The sequence below is a fragment of the Mobula birostris genome, chromosome 9 (assembly GCF_030028105.1).
Source record: "Mobula birostris isolate sMobBir1 chromosome 9, sMobBir1.hap1, whole genome shotgun sequence".
Lineage (NCBI taxonomy): Eukaryota > Metazoa > Chordata > Chondrichthyes > Myliobatiformes > Myliobatidae > Mobula > Mobula birostris.
The window spans coordinates 113,776,955-113,792,421 of record NC_092378.1 but is presented as its reverse complement, the minus strand read 5'-3'; the positions used below and the strand labels follow the sequence as shown (position 1 = coordinate 113,792,421).

Here is a 15,467-nt window from a genome sequence, read left to right as displayed (position 1 = left end):
CTTTGCCTCCATGCTCTGTGTGTCTTTGTGCACGAGTTGTGCCATGTTGTGTGTGTCTTTATTTACAAGTGACGCCATGTTGTGTGTGTCTCTGTGTACAAGTGGCGCCATGTTGTGTGTGTCTCTGTGTACAAGTGGCGCCATGTTGTGTGTGTCTCCGTGGCGTGAATAGCAATACGTAGTGCGTCCTTTCGCACGAGGGGCGCTCCATACGCCGGTGTAAGTGCGCCTGCGCGGTCTGGTCCTGGTTCATTTACCAAGGTACTGTAGCAGCAATGCCGGAAGATGGGGACAAGGACGTTTACAAACAGCCTGCCAGTCGGACTCCGGTAGTGGACAAGCAGACCGCCCTGCCCAATCCTGCATTTATTGCTAGCAAGCTTTTTTACTATGCGGTGGATTTACCGGTTACAACCTTCAGGGGTGAGTGAGGGTTGAATGTGGATGAGGCCGACTTCTGTCCTGGGCCAGGGATGCCCTTCACTGAGCAGAAGTGTTTGCAATGGCAAGTGCTTGCAGTCACAGCGAGTGTTAGCACCTAAAGCACACGCACCTTCAGTTTTAGTTCCAAAGCAGATGCTGGGTGTCTGTTCAAGCAGAAAACGTTAGAAAGACTCATCAGGTCAAACAGCATCTGGGAGAGAGGAAGAAAAAACAGTTAACTTTTCAGTTTTACGGTTCATTAGAATTCTAGCAATTTAATTTATAATGTGCATATATAAAAGAGGGTTAATCTGTATTTCTTGTCACATTGTAAATACCCTGTGCAACAGATGCTGGAGATTTCATTTCCTACTGTGAATTTCAAAAAATTGACATAAACCCATCTTGTCCTGTGAGAATCAGAAGAATGTTACATTTTTAAAAAGTCAACATTTGCTTCCTTTCAGGTTTGAGACTTGGGCTTTCTGGGTGTGGACTGCATTGTGCTTTTTATTCACTTGTCAGTTTGTGCTCCTCACCCACCTTTTTATTATGACTTCTGCCCTCTTTTTTTAAACCAGTGTTGAGGAAACATCCACTCTTCATTTTCCACCATATATGCTGATCTGCTTTGTTCTTCCAGCATTTTGTATGTGTCAATTGTTTTTTTTTGTATGTCTCATTTCCACACCCCCCCCCCATGTCTGATGGGTTTGTACAAACTGTGCAGTTTTCCTCAACTACGATGAGAAAACTCAAATGTCATTTATGATGAGTTTTAGCTGTACAACACTGAAGAGGCACATGTGCAGTAGGGTGTTCATATTTAGATCCAAGACAGAACTGCCTGTTCTACTGTTGTACTTGCTGGGAAGAAATGGACCTTCTCTCCAAGCTGTGGATGAAACATTCCTTTGGTTCCATCTTCTTGCAGTACTTAGTTCAAGGATACAAAACTATGGTTAAGTTCACTATGGCCAGATAATGATGGTATATTAGTTAATTCAATAGACTTGTTGAATAGCATTTGTAATTTGATGAGATTGCCTGAAAGAGGGTGCCACATTCTGGATCACTCTGTTTCTACTTACTTATTTTAGAGTAAAATTGATGAACTTAGTGGAAACTTGTTCACCGAATCACCTGTCAGGCCTATGGTAAGGGAGATTTAAAAATTAGGCAAGTGAAGAAATACTACTATAATTGTAAAGTTTGTACAACAACATGATGTCCAGTTATTGCCTACTGTTCACTATAGTCATTAACAAAAAAAAGCTTAATAATAGACCCTTTGAGATAGGAAGACAAAAGATGTAACCACTCACAAAACTCATAATTATACTCAGATAGAAAAAGCCTTTGAAACAATGCACTGTAATTTATTTAATATCAGTATTTGCTATCTCCACAGTAGAAAAATGTGTTAACTGTGTTTTTTAAGATTGTTTCTTTGGAATGTTGCTATTGCCTGATGCTAATTACCTGTGAAAAGGTGGTGATGAGTTATCTTCTCAAACCACTTGCAGATGGTAGGGCTAGGCTAGGCTTATGCTAACCCTAATGCAAGTAGTTGTGTAGTGATTTCAGCAATTAGACCTATTGACAATAATTCCAAGTCTGGGAGGAATGGTGTGCAAATTAAGGTGGGATGCTGCTCTTTGTAGTATGGGCCGGATTGGGAGACAATTGGAAGTGTCGTGGTGAGTGACTGCAGGGCATTTTGAAATTGGTTCACAATGAAGTCAGTATAGTGTTGGAGGGGGGAAACGCACAATCATGGTAGTGGCCCTGATAATATGGGGCATCTTGAAATTTTTGAACTGTATTCATCCAGGCACATGAAGAGCATCCCATTAGGCTTCTGACATATGCATTGAAGATGGTGAAAAAGCTGAAGTGGTTGAGGAGATGATGTAAGCAAGTTCCAACTGAAGTTTTAACTTGCTATTGTAGTTACAGTATTATGGAACTGGCCCAGTGGAGCTTCTGGGCAACAGTGACCTCCATGATGTTGCTAATAGTGGAGTTAAAAGTAGTAATCCCTTAGATTGTAAAGGTTATGTGAATATCAGAATATAGATGTAGGAGAGGACTTTTCATCTCCCTGTCCCTGCTGTGCCATTTAAGAAGATCATAAGTGACCTTTTTACCGCAGTGTCACTTTATCTTGTTGGAAATAGTTACGGCCTGGCAGTTCTGGGTTTTTGCTACTTTTCAATCCATGCCTACAACTTTTGTCTAAGTTTTGCTGCATGCAGGGAGACTGCAAGTTTGTCTATAATCCATAAAATAGGTAGTCTTTTGATCTATTGAATTATTTCACTGCATTTCAGATGTCCTTTGAGCACAATAGGAAGCCACTTAGAACTGAGAAAACAAACTTATTTAATTGGAGGTACAGTCGACATTTTGGGCTGAGACTCTTTGTCAGGACTCACTGAAAAAAGAGCTAGTAAGAGATTTGAAAGTGGGAGGGGGAAGGGGAGATCCAAAATGATAGGAGAAGACAGGAGCGGGAGGGATGGAGCCAAGAGCTGGACAGTTGATTGGCAAAAGGGATATGAGAGGATCATGGGACAGGAGGCCTAGGGAGAAAAAGGGGGGGGGGGGAGGAAAGCCCAGAGGATGGGCAAGGGGTATAGAGGGACAGAGGGAGAAGAAGGAGAGAGAAAAAGAATGTGTGTATATAAAGAAATAATGGGTGGGGTACGAGGGGGAGGTGGGGCATTAGCGGAAATTTGAGAAGTCAATGTTCATGCCATCAGGTTGGAGGCTACCCAGACGGAATATAAGGTGTTGTTCCTCCAACCTGAGTGTGGCTTCAGCTTTACAGTAGAGGAGGCCGTGGATAGACATATCAGAATGGGAGGTGGAGTTAAAATGTGTGGCCACTGGGAGATCCTGCTTTCTCTGGCGGACAGAGCGTAGGTGTTCAGCGAAATGATCTCCCAGTCTGCATCGGGTCTCGCCAATATGTAGAAGGCCACATTGGGAGCACCGGATGCAGTATATCACCCCAGCCAACTCACAGGTGAAGTGTTGCCTCACCTGGAAGGACTGTCTGGGTCCCTGAATGGTGGTAAGGGAGGAAATGTAAGGGCATGTGTTGTTCTTGTTCTGCTTACAAGGATAAGTGCCAGGAGAGAGATCGGTGGGGAGGGATGGGGGGGGACGAATGGACAAGGGAGTCGCGTAGGGAGCAATCCCTGTGGAAAGCAGAGAGGGTGGGGGAGGAAAAGATATGCTTAGTGTTGGGATCCCGTTGGAGGTGGTGGAAGTTACGAAGAATTATATGTTGGACCTGGAGGCTGGTGGGGTGGTAGGTGAAGACAAGGGGAACCCTATTTCTAGTGGGGTAGCGGGAGGATGGAGTGAGAGCAGATGTGCATGAAATGGGGGAGATGCGTTTGAGAGCAGAGTTGATGGTGGAGGAAGGGAAGCCGCTTTCTTTTAAAAAAGGAGGATATCTCCCTTGTCCTGGAATGAAAAGCCTCATCCTGAGAGCAGATGCGACAGAGACGGAGGAATTACGAGAAGGGGATGGCATTTTTGCAAGAGACAGGGTGAGAAGAGGAATAGTCCAGATAGCTGTGAGAGTCAGTAGGCTTATAGTAGACATCAGTAGATAAACTGTCTCCAGAGACAGAGACAGAAAGATCTAGAAAAGGGAGGGAGGTGTCGGAAATGGACCAAGTAAACTTGAGGGCAGGGTGAAAGTTGGAGGCAAAATTAATGAAGTCAACGAGCTTAGCATGTGTGCAGGAAGCAGCGCCAATGCAGTCGTCGATGTAGAGAAGGAAAAGTGGGGGACAGATACCAGAATAGGTTTGGAACATGGATTGTTCCACAAAGCCAACAAAAAGGCAGGCATAGCTAGGACCCATACAGGTGCCCATAGTTACACCTTTAGTTTGGAGGAAGTGGGAGGAGCCAAAGGAGAAATGATTAAGAGTAAGGACTAATTCCGCTAGACGGAGCAGAGTGGTAGTAGAGGGGAACTGATTAGGTCTGGAATCCAAAAAGAAGCGTAGAGCTTTGAGACCTTCCTGATGGGGGGTGGAAGTATATAGGGACTGGACATCCATGGTGAAAATAAAACGGTGGGGGCCAGGGAACTTAAAATCATCAAAAAGTTTCAGCGTGAGAAGTGTCACGAACATAGGTAGGAAGGGATTGAACAAAGGGGGATAAAACTGTGTCGAGGTATGCAGAAATTAGTTCGGTGGGGCAGTAGAACACCTACGCTCTGTCCGCCAGGGAAAGCAGGATTTCCCAGTGGCCACACATTTTAATTCCACGTCCCATTCCCATTCTGATGTGTTTATCCACGGCCTCCTCTACTGTAAAGATGAAGCCACACTCAGGTTGGAGGAACAACACCTTATATTCCGTCTGGGTAGCCTCCAACCTGATGGCATGAACATCGACTTCTCAAACTTCCGCTAATGCCCCACCTCCCCCTCGTACCCCATCCGTTATTTATTTTTATACACACATTCTCTCTATCCCCCTCCCCCTCTCCCCTTTTTCTCCCTCTCACTATACCCCTTGCCCATCCTCTGGGTTCCCCCCCCCCCCCCGTCTTTCTTCCCGGACCTCCTGTCCCATGATCCTCTCGTATCCCCTTTTGCCTATCACCTGTCCAGCTCTTGGCTCCATCCCACCCCCTCCTGTCTTCTCCTATCATTTTGGATCTCCCCCTCCCCCTCCAACTTTCAAATCCCTTACTCACTCTTCCTTCAGTTAGTCCTGACGAGGGGTCTCGGCCTGAAACGTCTACTGCTCCTCTTCCTAGAGATGCTGCCTGGCCTGCTGCGTTCACCAGCAACTTTGTGTGTTGCTTGAAATTCCAGCATCTACAGATTTTCTCGTGTTTGAGTTTTTAAACTTCTTTAATTGGTGGTTTTGACTATTTGATTTAAATATTGAATGAGGTAGAAGATTTATCTGTGATTGAATTGATTGATAAAGTAGTCTCAGGAGCCATATCACTTGCTCCTGTAATTCCTTATGCCATTTCTCTCAACTGTGTGCTTAGGAAGTATGATTGTCCATCCCACTTTGATTATGGACTGAACAACTATAATCTCACCTGGCTTGAATCAAATATATTCCTTGTTTGTATCAGATGTTCCAGCATTTGAAATCCTTTCTACAAAAGAGGCTGTTGCTGTACTTCCATTATTAATGGAAGAGTTGTGTAGTTGTAGGTTGAACATTTTTGCATCCATGTTATATCTTCCTTTTCAACATGGGCAGTACTGCTTCGAGATTGTGAAACCAAACTTGACTCGTGTACAGTTGTCTAACACTTCATAGTAATGGTTGAAGCTCAACCAAAGATTCACATGGAAACAGTCACCTAAACTGCTAACTGTTTCATCCCCATGTATTCTGGTAAATACCAAAATCAACTGCAAATCCATTGGTTAAGAAAAAAGTTTCCTTGAGAAATTTTGAATATGGACTTGCTTACAAACTGAATGTAGTGTTTTTATTTTTGCAGAATGGGTGGAACGGCAACAACAAAAGAATAAATTTTACTACTACCATCAGAATTTCAGACGAGTGCCAGATTTGACTGACTGTCAACTGGGTGATTACCTGTGCTATTATGAGGCAGAGATGCAGTGGAGAAGGGATTAGTATGTACCTACTTCTTATTTTTAATTTTGAAAGTACTGTTTTGCTGGTGAGACAAACATGGTTGTTCTTATGGAATGGAGACAGACAATGATTTCAGTTAAGTTATTCAGGTTGGTTTCCTACTCACATACCAAAGTACATCAGGAACTAGAAAGTGTTTCCCTGAGCTATTTCCTTCATTCTTCTGGCATGGGGTAGCCAATCTTTTGAAGCCCAGCAGGAAGGAGAGAAAACTGTACACTAGCAAAATTACAAGCATTTTATCTAGGTAGATACTCATAATCTCTGTAATGTAGTGCCAGTAATTTTCAAGAAAGCCACTTCAAAAGGAATATTAGTGACTTTTTTTTCCAATAGTTTACATGAGATCTGATTCTCCTGTGCATTTCTCCCTTGGTTTTGTCTCCCTTTCACTTTTTTCAATAACTTGTACCTTCTGTCTTTCTTGACTTGGTTAAGGTACTGACTGGAGCAAAGCAGTAAACTAAACCAGGATACAGTTACACAAATCCTAAAAATGAGCAAGACTGTTTGTTTAATGTAGAAAAAGGAGAGTCGAAAAGCATAAAAAGCATATTAAATTTGTATTAAACTTCAACAGTTTGGGTTTCTTTTTTTTAGCCCTTTTCTCAGCCCTCATTATTTTGGACCTAATCTGTACTCTCCCTGAGCAGCATCTATTCAGCTAGAGGATTGGGGTTTTAGAGAATATACATGTTCTCAGACAAAGGGGGAAATCTATCACACCTTATAAAGGTCAGGCCTGTTGCTAGTTTCAGTTCTTCTTCATTGCTGTCTTTTGTAGGCAGGGTTATGTGTGATTTTTGTTGTATATTTAATGTACTTAGTTCATTGAAAGTCAAAGCAAACAAGTAATGAAGTCTAGGGTTAAGCCATGGATAGAGTTGTTGGAAATCGAATATTGAGTGATGGCTAAACCACATAGATCATACCAAACCAGTAAATCTTCTAAAATCAAGTAAAACTTTTCTTTGTTTTAAATAAACCTGCACCTTTTACTTCAGCAAAGTCGATCAAGAAATTATTAAAATTCTCCAGGAGCGTCTGAGGGCCTGCCAGCAACGGGAAGGTAACAGCTACGTACAGAACTGCGCCAAAGAACTGGACCAGTTCAAGGAAGCAGCTAAAGGCTACGAGTCAAGATGTAAGTAACTCTTACGGCGTAGTTATTTGAATGAAAATTCCATTTTCAATTTTGGCTCAGCTCGTTTCCTGAAATTTCCATTTCCATCAGCCCTTTCTTCCAAAGTAAAGTTTGTTGGGTACATAATATTTATGCACAGATGCAATGAAAATCCTACTTGCAGTGACATCAGGGGCATGTAGCATGAGGTACAGAACATCCTCAAGACACACATTATTCACTTGCCTCATTGGCTGTCCTCCCGTATTACAGTCAATGTTCATAAACTTGCTCATTGAAGCCTAATGTCCAAATCCTAACCCACACAGTTCTGTTCAGCTGTTAGATTGTCAAGATTGTCTCTGAAAATATTTTTAAAAATTAATTAAGAATAGAAAATACTGGGAAAACTCAACAAGCCAGGCAGTATCTGTGGAGAGAGGAAAAGGCGATGTTTCAGGTTTGTCACACTTCATCTGAACTTCTGCTCTGATCTGGCAATAAAATTATAAGACATAGCAGCAGAATTAAGGCATTTGTCCCATTAAGTGTCTTCTTCTGTTCCATCATGGCTGATTTATTATTCCTCTCAACCCCATTCTCCTGCTTCTCCCTGTAATCTTTGACACCCTTACTAATGAACCTATCAACCTCCACCTTAAATATACCCGATCACTTGACCTCCACAGCTGTCTGCGGCAATGAATTCCACAGATTCACTACCCTCTGGCTAAAGAAATTCCTCCTCATATTAGTTCTAAAAGGATGTTTTTCTATTCTGAGGCTGTGCCCTCTGGTTGTAGACTTCCCCACTATGGGAAACATCCTCTCCATGTCCCCTCTAACTAGGCCTTTAAATATTTGGTTTCAATGAGGTCTCTCCCCACCCCACCCCCATTCTTCTAAACTGCAGTGAGCTCAGGCTCAGCCATAAAACACTCCTCATACAATAACCATTTCATTCCTGGGATCTTCCTCGTGATCCTCCTCTGAACCCTCTCCAATGCCAACACATCATTCTTTGGGTAAGGAACCCAAAATTGCTTATCAATTTCGGTCTGACCAATGCCTTTGTGTAATAATTCTTGGTGTAAGAATTCTCTTTGCATATATAAATATGATGAAATGTCTTCAACTAATCTTGGAAGTAATTTGAGAATATTTCTGGTAGAATAAATTGATTCAAAGCTGAGAATGTATTCATATTTTCAAAAGACTTTTGATAGAGTACCACTTAGTCTGGTTAATGTATTGAATTGGGGCATGGTTTATAAACTGGTTACTTGACAGAAGCAAAAATTGGGAATAAACAGGTTTTTCCAGAATGGCAAGTAATTGAGTTACAGCAGAATTAGTGCTTGTAACAGTGATCTGCAAGAGAGAGTCATGTGTCATGTGCCCAATTTCCTGATGGTAACAAATTTGGCGGTATTGTTAATAATGAGAATGTTCAAAAGCTTAAGGAGGAGGAAGATGAGCTAATTGAGTGAGAACATGGCAGATAGAACATAATGTGGAAAAATATGAAGATTCCCTTTTGGTGCAGAGAACAAAGCATAATATTTTTAAATCGCAATATGCTACGAATTGTTCATTTTCAAAGAGATGTTCTTCTAAGTAATTGAAAGCTAACATACAGGTGTAACAATTAGTTAAGAGGGCCAATGGTATGTTAACTTTTATTGCAAGAGATTTTGAATAGGAATAAAAAGAATTCTATAATTATATAGGCCATTGGTGAGAAAGTACTGTGTATAGATTTGGTCTCTTTACATTAAAAAAAGATATATCTGCTTTAGAGTGATTACAGCAGAGAGTCTGGGAACCAGTTTAGCATCTAAAGGGTTTGCTGTATGAGGAGTCAGTGTGTAGAGAGCCAGTGTTCTCTTAATTTAGACTGGGAGAAGAGCTTATTGAAGCTTACAAAAATCAGACCGGGTTTGGCATGGCAGATACAGAGAGGATGTTTCTCTTGGTATGAGGAGTTTACAATTGGGTCATGGTTTCAGGCCAGTTTAAGCAGTTAAAATGGAGATGAGAAATGTCTTCAACCAGAGGATAATGAATGAATCTGTGGAATTCCCTGTGGTGGTTGGGGGGGGCGGGTGGCAGAGACTTTTATCATTGTGTTTATAGATTTCTGAATATTGTGAGAGTCAACGAGTATAGCGATAGTGCAGGAGAGTGGTATTGAGGTAGAAGATTGGTCATTATGTCGATGGAGGTACAGAAATTTGAAGGACCAAGTTACTTATTTCTTCCTCTAACTCTGACATCCTTATTTGAAGATAATTTCTCACTTTCTCACTGATGCTGCTCAACCTGCTTTGTAGTATTTTCATCTTTTTAAATGTTGCCCTTGTCTGTACATGACCTCGCTTCACATTTTTCGAGCCTCCTTTGTCTCAGTTAGTTTAGTCCTTGTCACCTGATACATCGAACATCTCTGTAAAGTAATTGTTTGAGATTTGGCTTTGCTAATTCTGACCTCGTGCTTACTCCTGATTTTTTTTTTAAATCCTTCCTATGTTGATGACCATAATTTCAATTGCATACTCCTGGTGTGGTGTCACCATTGGCCTGTACAATTACAGTATGTTCATTCCCCTTCTCAAATTCTCTTAAAAGCTAGTGTAGTATTTGCTATCCTAGCTGATGATCATTGCACCTGGATATTGGCTTGCAACACAAAATCTTTCCATTAGCTTTAGGTCATTTATCTTAATGTCCTTTTATGGATCTGTATCAATATTTTTGAGAAAGCTCCAATTAAACATCTGATCTTTTACTGGATCTTAGAGTATTAGATCAGTTGTATAAAATAGTATTGAATCTTGTGTAGCAAAGTCTTTTTGAGCATCCAAGTTGTATACCCTGCTGAAATATATACGAACTTGCTCACATAATGCATTATAACTAGTTTGCAGTGGTATAGTGGACAGTACAGAAGGTTTCAATATTACAAAAGGATTTAAATGAACTAGAGAAACAGCATAAGGAATAACAGATGGAGTTTAAATTAGACAAGTTGAGATGTTGCATTTTGGGAAGTCCCACTAGAGCAGGACTTGCACAGTAAATGCTAGTCCCCTAGGGAGTGTTGTAGAATAGGTAGACCTGGGGTATAGGTACATAGTTTCCTGAAAGTGGTGCCACAAGTAGACAGATTAGTGAAGAAGGCAAACACACACGCACAAAATGCTGGAGGAACTCAATAGGTCAGGGTCATCTATGAAAATAATTAAACTGTCAATGTTTCTGGCCAAGACCCTTCTCATAAGGACTGGAATGGAAGTGAAAAAGGCCTTTATTGGTCATTATGTTGAGCACAGGATTGCAGTGGCTAGACATGTTTCCTTGGAGCGTTAAAGTCAGAGAGATAAGTACCTTAGAGATAAGTAAAATCTGAGAGGCACTGCAGGGGCATCTAAAACTATAAGTGAGAAGGAAAACATTTATAATGGACGTGAAGGGCAACTTTTTGTGCACATTGTGTGGTGGGTGTATGGAATGAGCTACCAGAAGAAGCTGTAGACGCAAGTTTGATTAGAGCTATTTAGAGATTTGGACAGGTGCGTGGATTTTAGAAATAAAGGTTTAGAGCAGGGGTTCCCAACCTGGGATCCATGGACCCCTCAGTCAATGGTAGGAGTCCATGGCACAACATTGGTTGGGGTGCCCTGATTTAGAGGGATATATAGACTAAATTCAGGCAAATAGGACTAGCTTAGATTGACATTCTGCATGGCATGGATGAGTTGGGCTGAACAGTCTGTTTCCATGGTGTATGACACTAGCAGCCTTTTCTAGTTTGAAATCATACATACACTTTACTAAAAGATTTCAAAGTTGAAAATGAAGAGTGTAATTTATTGGAAGAATTCCTTGCAGTAGGTAACTGGATGTGCCATGTTTCTTTTCCACTTTTTCCCCCTTGAGATGCATATAAATAGTTGAGTAGATGGAATTTTTTTTTAAATTGCATTCCCTTGCTGATGGTTTCCCCCTCTTCTTTTAGATGGTGATCTTGGGGCTTATGCTAGTTCCAAAAAATGTCTAATGAAGCAGAAACATCGAATGATTGAGGAAAGAAAAAAGGCAAAAGGTGAAGCATGAGAGCCCTTGCCAAACATGCCTGTGGTCATTTTTAAATGAAATGTGTGATAACCATCACTCGTGTATAGTCTGAATATGTTCAAATTGTGCAGAATGCTAAATTTCACATGAATGTGATTAAGATACATGGACCTTCTAAATAATAAATAATGTCTAATCTGTAACCTATGCTTGTCAATACTTTGGATGTTTTGGTCCTTGTGACCCTCGGAAAATGCAGGTAATATTTGCACTTTATAGATTAGAAAATTAGCTCTCACTTCAGTAGTGTTCATTTGGAAAAATTTTAGCTTCTCCACTCACAAGAGTTTACCAGTGTTTTGGTTAAACATATCCAGCACTACCTGACCTTCTCAATTATCCTGGTATTGCAAAGGTATTTTTGTGATTCAGTTAATGCTATGCCTAACAATTTCCAAAGTGTAAATGAATTTGGAACATCATCCTCAATTTTATTTGTATGAAGTTTGCAAGGGTAGGATATTTCCACAAAATCCTAATTTGTATTTGATATCACTGTGTATGTATATTGCACCTCAAAATTGGTTTAGAGTAACCTGATCAGCAAAGTAAATTATTACAATCTGTTAACTATGGTGGAAAGCTGCTAAATTGTAAACAGAGGTTGGATGGCCATATGCCATTTTTCTTTTGAGGTTTTTATCTTTATTCTATAAAAACTAAGTCAGTTGTTGAAACTTAATTTTCTTCAGCTACTGTCCACCTTGCATATTACTTTGTCCACCTTCCTTCTAGATACCAATGAGCGTGATTTTAAATTTGGTTTTGGAGAGAAAGGTATGGCTCTACAACTGGTATTTTAAATGTTAAATGAACAATTATTGGGCTAGACTCCATAATTAACTGAAGTAAACAAAGTTGGCATTCATCATTAAGGATCCCCACCACCCAGGATATGCCACCCTGAAAACAAGCACTCATTGTTTTAGAAACTTTCTTCCCCTCTACCATTTGTGAAAAGCCCATGAATTGATGAACAGTACCTCTCCTTTTTGCACTACTTTAATATTTTTGTAATTCATAGTATTTTAATATATTGCACTGCTGCTGCAAAGCAAGAGATTTCACAATGTATTCCAATGATAATAAATCTGATTCTGAGACGGTTTAGCAAATTGTGAGAACGCAGCAAACAAATGTGTAGGGAAAATTGGGTCATCAACATTGGTGGAAAAGTTAAAAACTTAAAGTTAAAACAAGGGAGATTACAACTTTCAGTAGTAGAAAGGGGGGGGAAGGGATGAAATAAAGATTGGTATGAAGTTATTGAAGTAAATAGGATGTTAAGAGGGGTGTTAGTATATCTTGCAAAGGGAAGTTTTTATACAATTCTAAACAGTGCTGGTGAAACCACAGTTCAAGTATGTTTTTTTTAAAAGCACAAACAGGAATTCTGCAGATGCTGGAAATTCAAGCAACACACATCAAAGTTGCTGGTGAACGCAGCAGGCTAGGCAGCATCTGTAGGAAGAGGTGCAGTCGACGTTTCAGGCCGACGAAGGGTCTCAGCCTGAAACGTCGACTGCACCTCTTCCTACAGATGCTGCCTGGCCTGCTGCGTTCACCAGCAACTTTGATGTGTGTTGCTTCAAGTATGTTTTTGTTGTCTTAAAAGGAAGGATAAATTTGCATTGGAGAAGGTTCACTTGACTAATTCCTGGGTTGAAAGGGTTAAGAATTGGAGGTTCAACATATTGGATTCACTAGAGTTCAGAAAAATTGTGATTTTATTGAAACATACAAGATCTTGGTTATTGACAGAAGCTGGCTTTGAATATATTCGAGACCATAAGACATAGCAGAATTGGGCCATTTATCCCATCAAGTCAGGTCCGCCATTGCATCATGGTTGAACCCAGATCCCACTGCAAGACCGTAAAACATAGAAACAGAATTAGGCTAGGTAGACTAACGTTTATTCTGTGAGGAAGTCAAGGGCCAAGGGGATAGAGTAGAAAATTGATAGTAGTTGGATGCATTCTTTTCATATACCACCTTCCAAACACTGCACCAATATTTCCAGATGCCATTTTTAAAAATTGTTAAAATACTACTATTTCTTCTGGACCTGCATTCCAGTTGCCAGTGTCCTACACATTCACAATATCCTTTGGCACCTGCCTCACAACTACCTTCCCACCCTGCTCTGTACAGTTTTTTATCTCAGTATACTAATAGACTTATCGCTAACACAAGATTCTGCAGATACTAAAAATCCAGAACAATACTCCCACAAAATACTGGAGCAATTCAGCAGGTCAGGTAGCATCTATGGAAATGTTGACTATTTATTTCCATAGGTGCTGCTTAACCTGCTGAGTTCCTCCAGCATTTGATTGTTTTATTGTATTTTGTAAATTAAAATCATCACATATAGGGACTAATGGACCTCATTACTTAGTGGCACACAAAGGTTTGGGCACCCCTGGTCAAAATTCCTGTTACTATGAATAGTTGAGTAGAAGATGAACTGATTTCCAAAAGTCATAAAGTTAAAGATGAAACATTCTTTTCAACATTTTAAGCAAGATTTTGTACAATTTTAGGGTGGAAAAAAAGGAAAGGAACAATTGCAAAAGTTTGGTGTTTCCTCCTATCGTCCAAAGACATACCATTTGCTGGGTTGATTGGTCCTGTGAATTGTCCTGTGATTAGGTTATGATTGGGGGGGGGGGTGATAGTGGGCAGTTTGGCTTGACATTGTACGTCAATAAATATCAATTGAATATATTGAATTCTACATTGCACAATAAAGATGAACATACATAAGCCAAGGAACGTATGGATCCATTAAGAATGCTGATGCAGGGCACCTGGTCATGGATCTATTATAAAATACAATCTATAAAATAATAATGGCTTATTATTAAAGATTTGCAAATTCAGTAACTGCCATTCAACTAAAATAAATGTAATCACGTGAAAATTCACAGCACAAAAACCATGGAGCAATGTAAATAGGAATTTTCTGAAGCAAAGGCAGGATCTAAGGAACAGCCAATAGACTAGTCAGGAAAGGGAGAACAGATTTGTGGACAGGAAATAGTTTTTATTTAGCAGGCCCTTAAAGCTATGCCACCCAATTAACCCTAACCTATTTACAGGACAACTTACAATGACTAGTTAACCTACCCAGTACGTCTATGGACTGTGGGAGGAAACTGGAGCACCTGGAAGAAACCCATACATTCCACAGGGTGGACATACAAACTCCTTAGAGGATGCCAGGATTGAATGCTGAGCTGTAATAGTGCCACCCAAAAAGCAGTAAAGAAAAATAATACAAGAATGAATAGACCCCCTATCCCACTGCACTTTACAGTATGTTAACTTCTTGTGACTATGTACCCTCTGTATACCTAGTATGTTCATAATTATTCTGGAGGGGGTTGTGGTGACTGATTACAACTGAGCCACAAAGCAGCTATAACTGGGAAATGCAGCAAACCTCAAGAAGAACAAGAGATCAGAAGAATCCAAGAAACTTCCTGTTTTACACTTCAATTAACTAGTTTTGATTAATATCATCTAAACATTTTGAATATACTCAAATTAATACAGTATTGCATATGTAAATAAAACATGGTAGAAGGTAGCACATCCCAGCTAGCAGAACCCCTTCAAAGGACACACACCCAAAATACATCCTTTTGTTAGTATTGCAGGAGGCTCCATGAATATACAACTGACTAGCTTAAGTAACTGAGTCTTTGTGTAGTTTCACATTGATTCTATTGTCTCTGTTCTACTGTGAATGGCTGCTAGAAAATGAAACTCAAGGTAATATACGATGACTTATACATGGATAATAAATTTAACTATGCCTTGGGTAACTGAAACAGCTTTAACAGTGGGCTAGTAGTGGAAACATTCATTTTAGAAACACATACATAATGCTGAAGGAACTCAGCCCAGAACACCTTTCCCATAGATGTTGCCTGGCCTGCTGAGACCCTTCATTAGGACTGGAGAAAAAAGATAAGTCAGAGTAAGGTGAGGGGAGGAGAGCAAGTAGTACATGGTAGTAGATGATGAGTGAAACCATAAGGGGAGGGATGAAGAGCTGGGAAGTCAATTGCTGAAGGAGATAAAAGGCTGGAGGAGGCATCTGATAGAA

At 40.3% G+C, this 15,467-nt stretch overlaps 1 protein-coding gene across 1 annotated transcript; it reads left to right on the top strand.

Moving 5' to 3' along the window:
• Positions 1-219: 219 nt before the first annotated feature.
• On the top strand, positions 220-11,493 carry ndufb10 (NADH:ubiquinone oxidoreductase subunit B10). The gene is made up of 4 exons (XM_072268639.1): positions 220-423; positions 5,930-6,068; positions 7,095-7,234; positions 11,232-11,493. The coding sequence occupies exons 1-4, from the start codon at positions 276-278 to the stop codon at positions 11,327-11,329; spliced, it is 525 nt and encodes a 174-aa protein (XP_072124740.1). The 5' UTR covers positions 220-275; the 3' UTR covers positions 11,330-11,493.
• Positions 11,494-15,467: the final 3,974 nt, after the last annotated feature.

What these genes read in the sequence shown, in the direction of transcription:
- ndufb10 (XM_072268639.1), top strand. Translation starts at nt 276, where the DNA reads ATGCCGGAAGATGGGGACAAGGACGTTTACAAACAGCCTGCCAGTCGG. An exon ending in ACCGGTTACAACCTTCAGGG is followed by an intron (nt 424 to 5,929) that starts GTGAGTGAGGGT and finishes TTATTTTTGCAG; the next exon opens with AATGGGTGGAACGGCAACAA. An exon ending in TAAAGGCTACGAGTCAAGAT is followed by an intron (nt 7,235 to 11,231) that starts GTAAGTAACTCT and finishes CTCTTCTTTTAG; the next exon opens with ATGGTGATCTTGGGGCTTAT.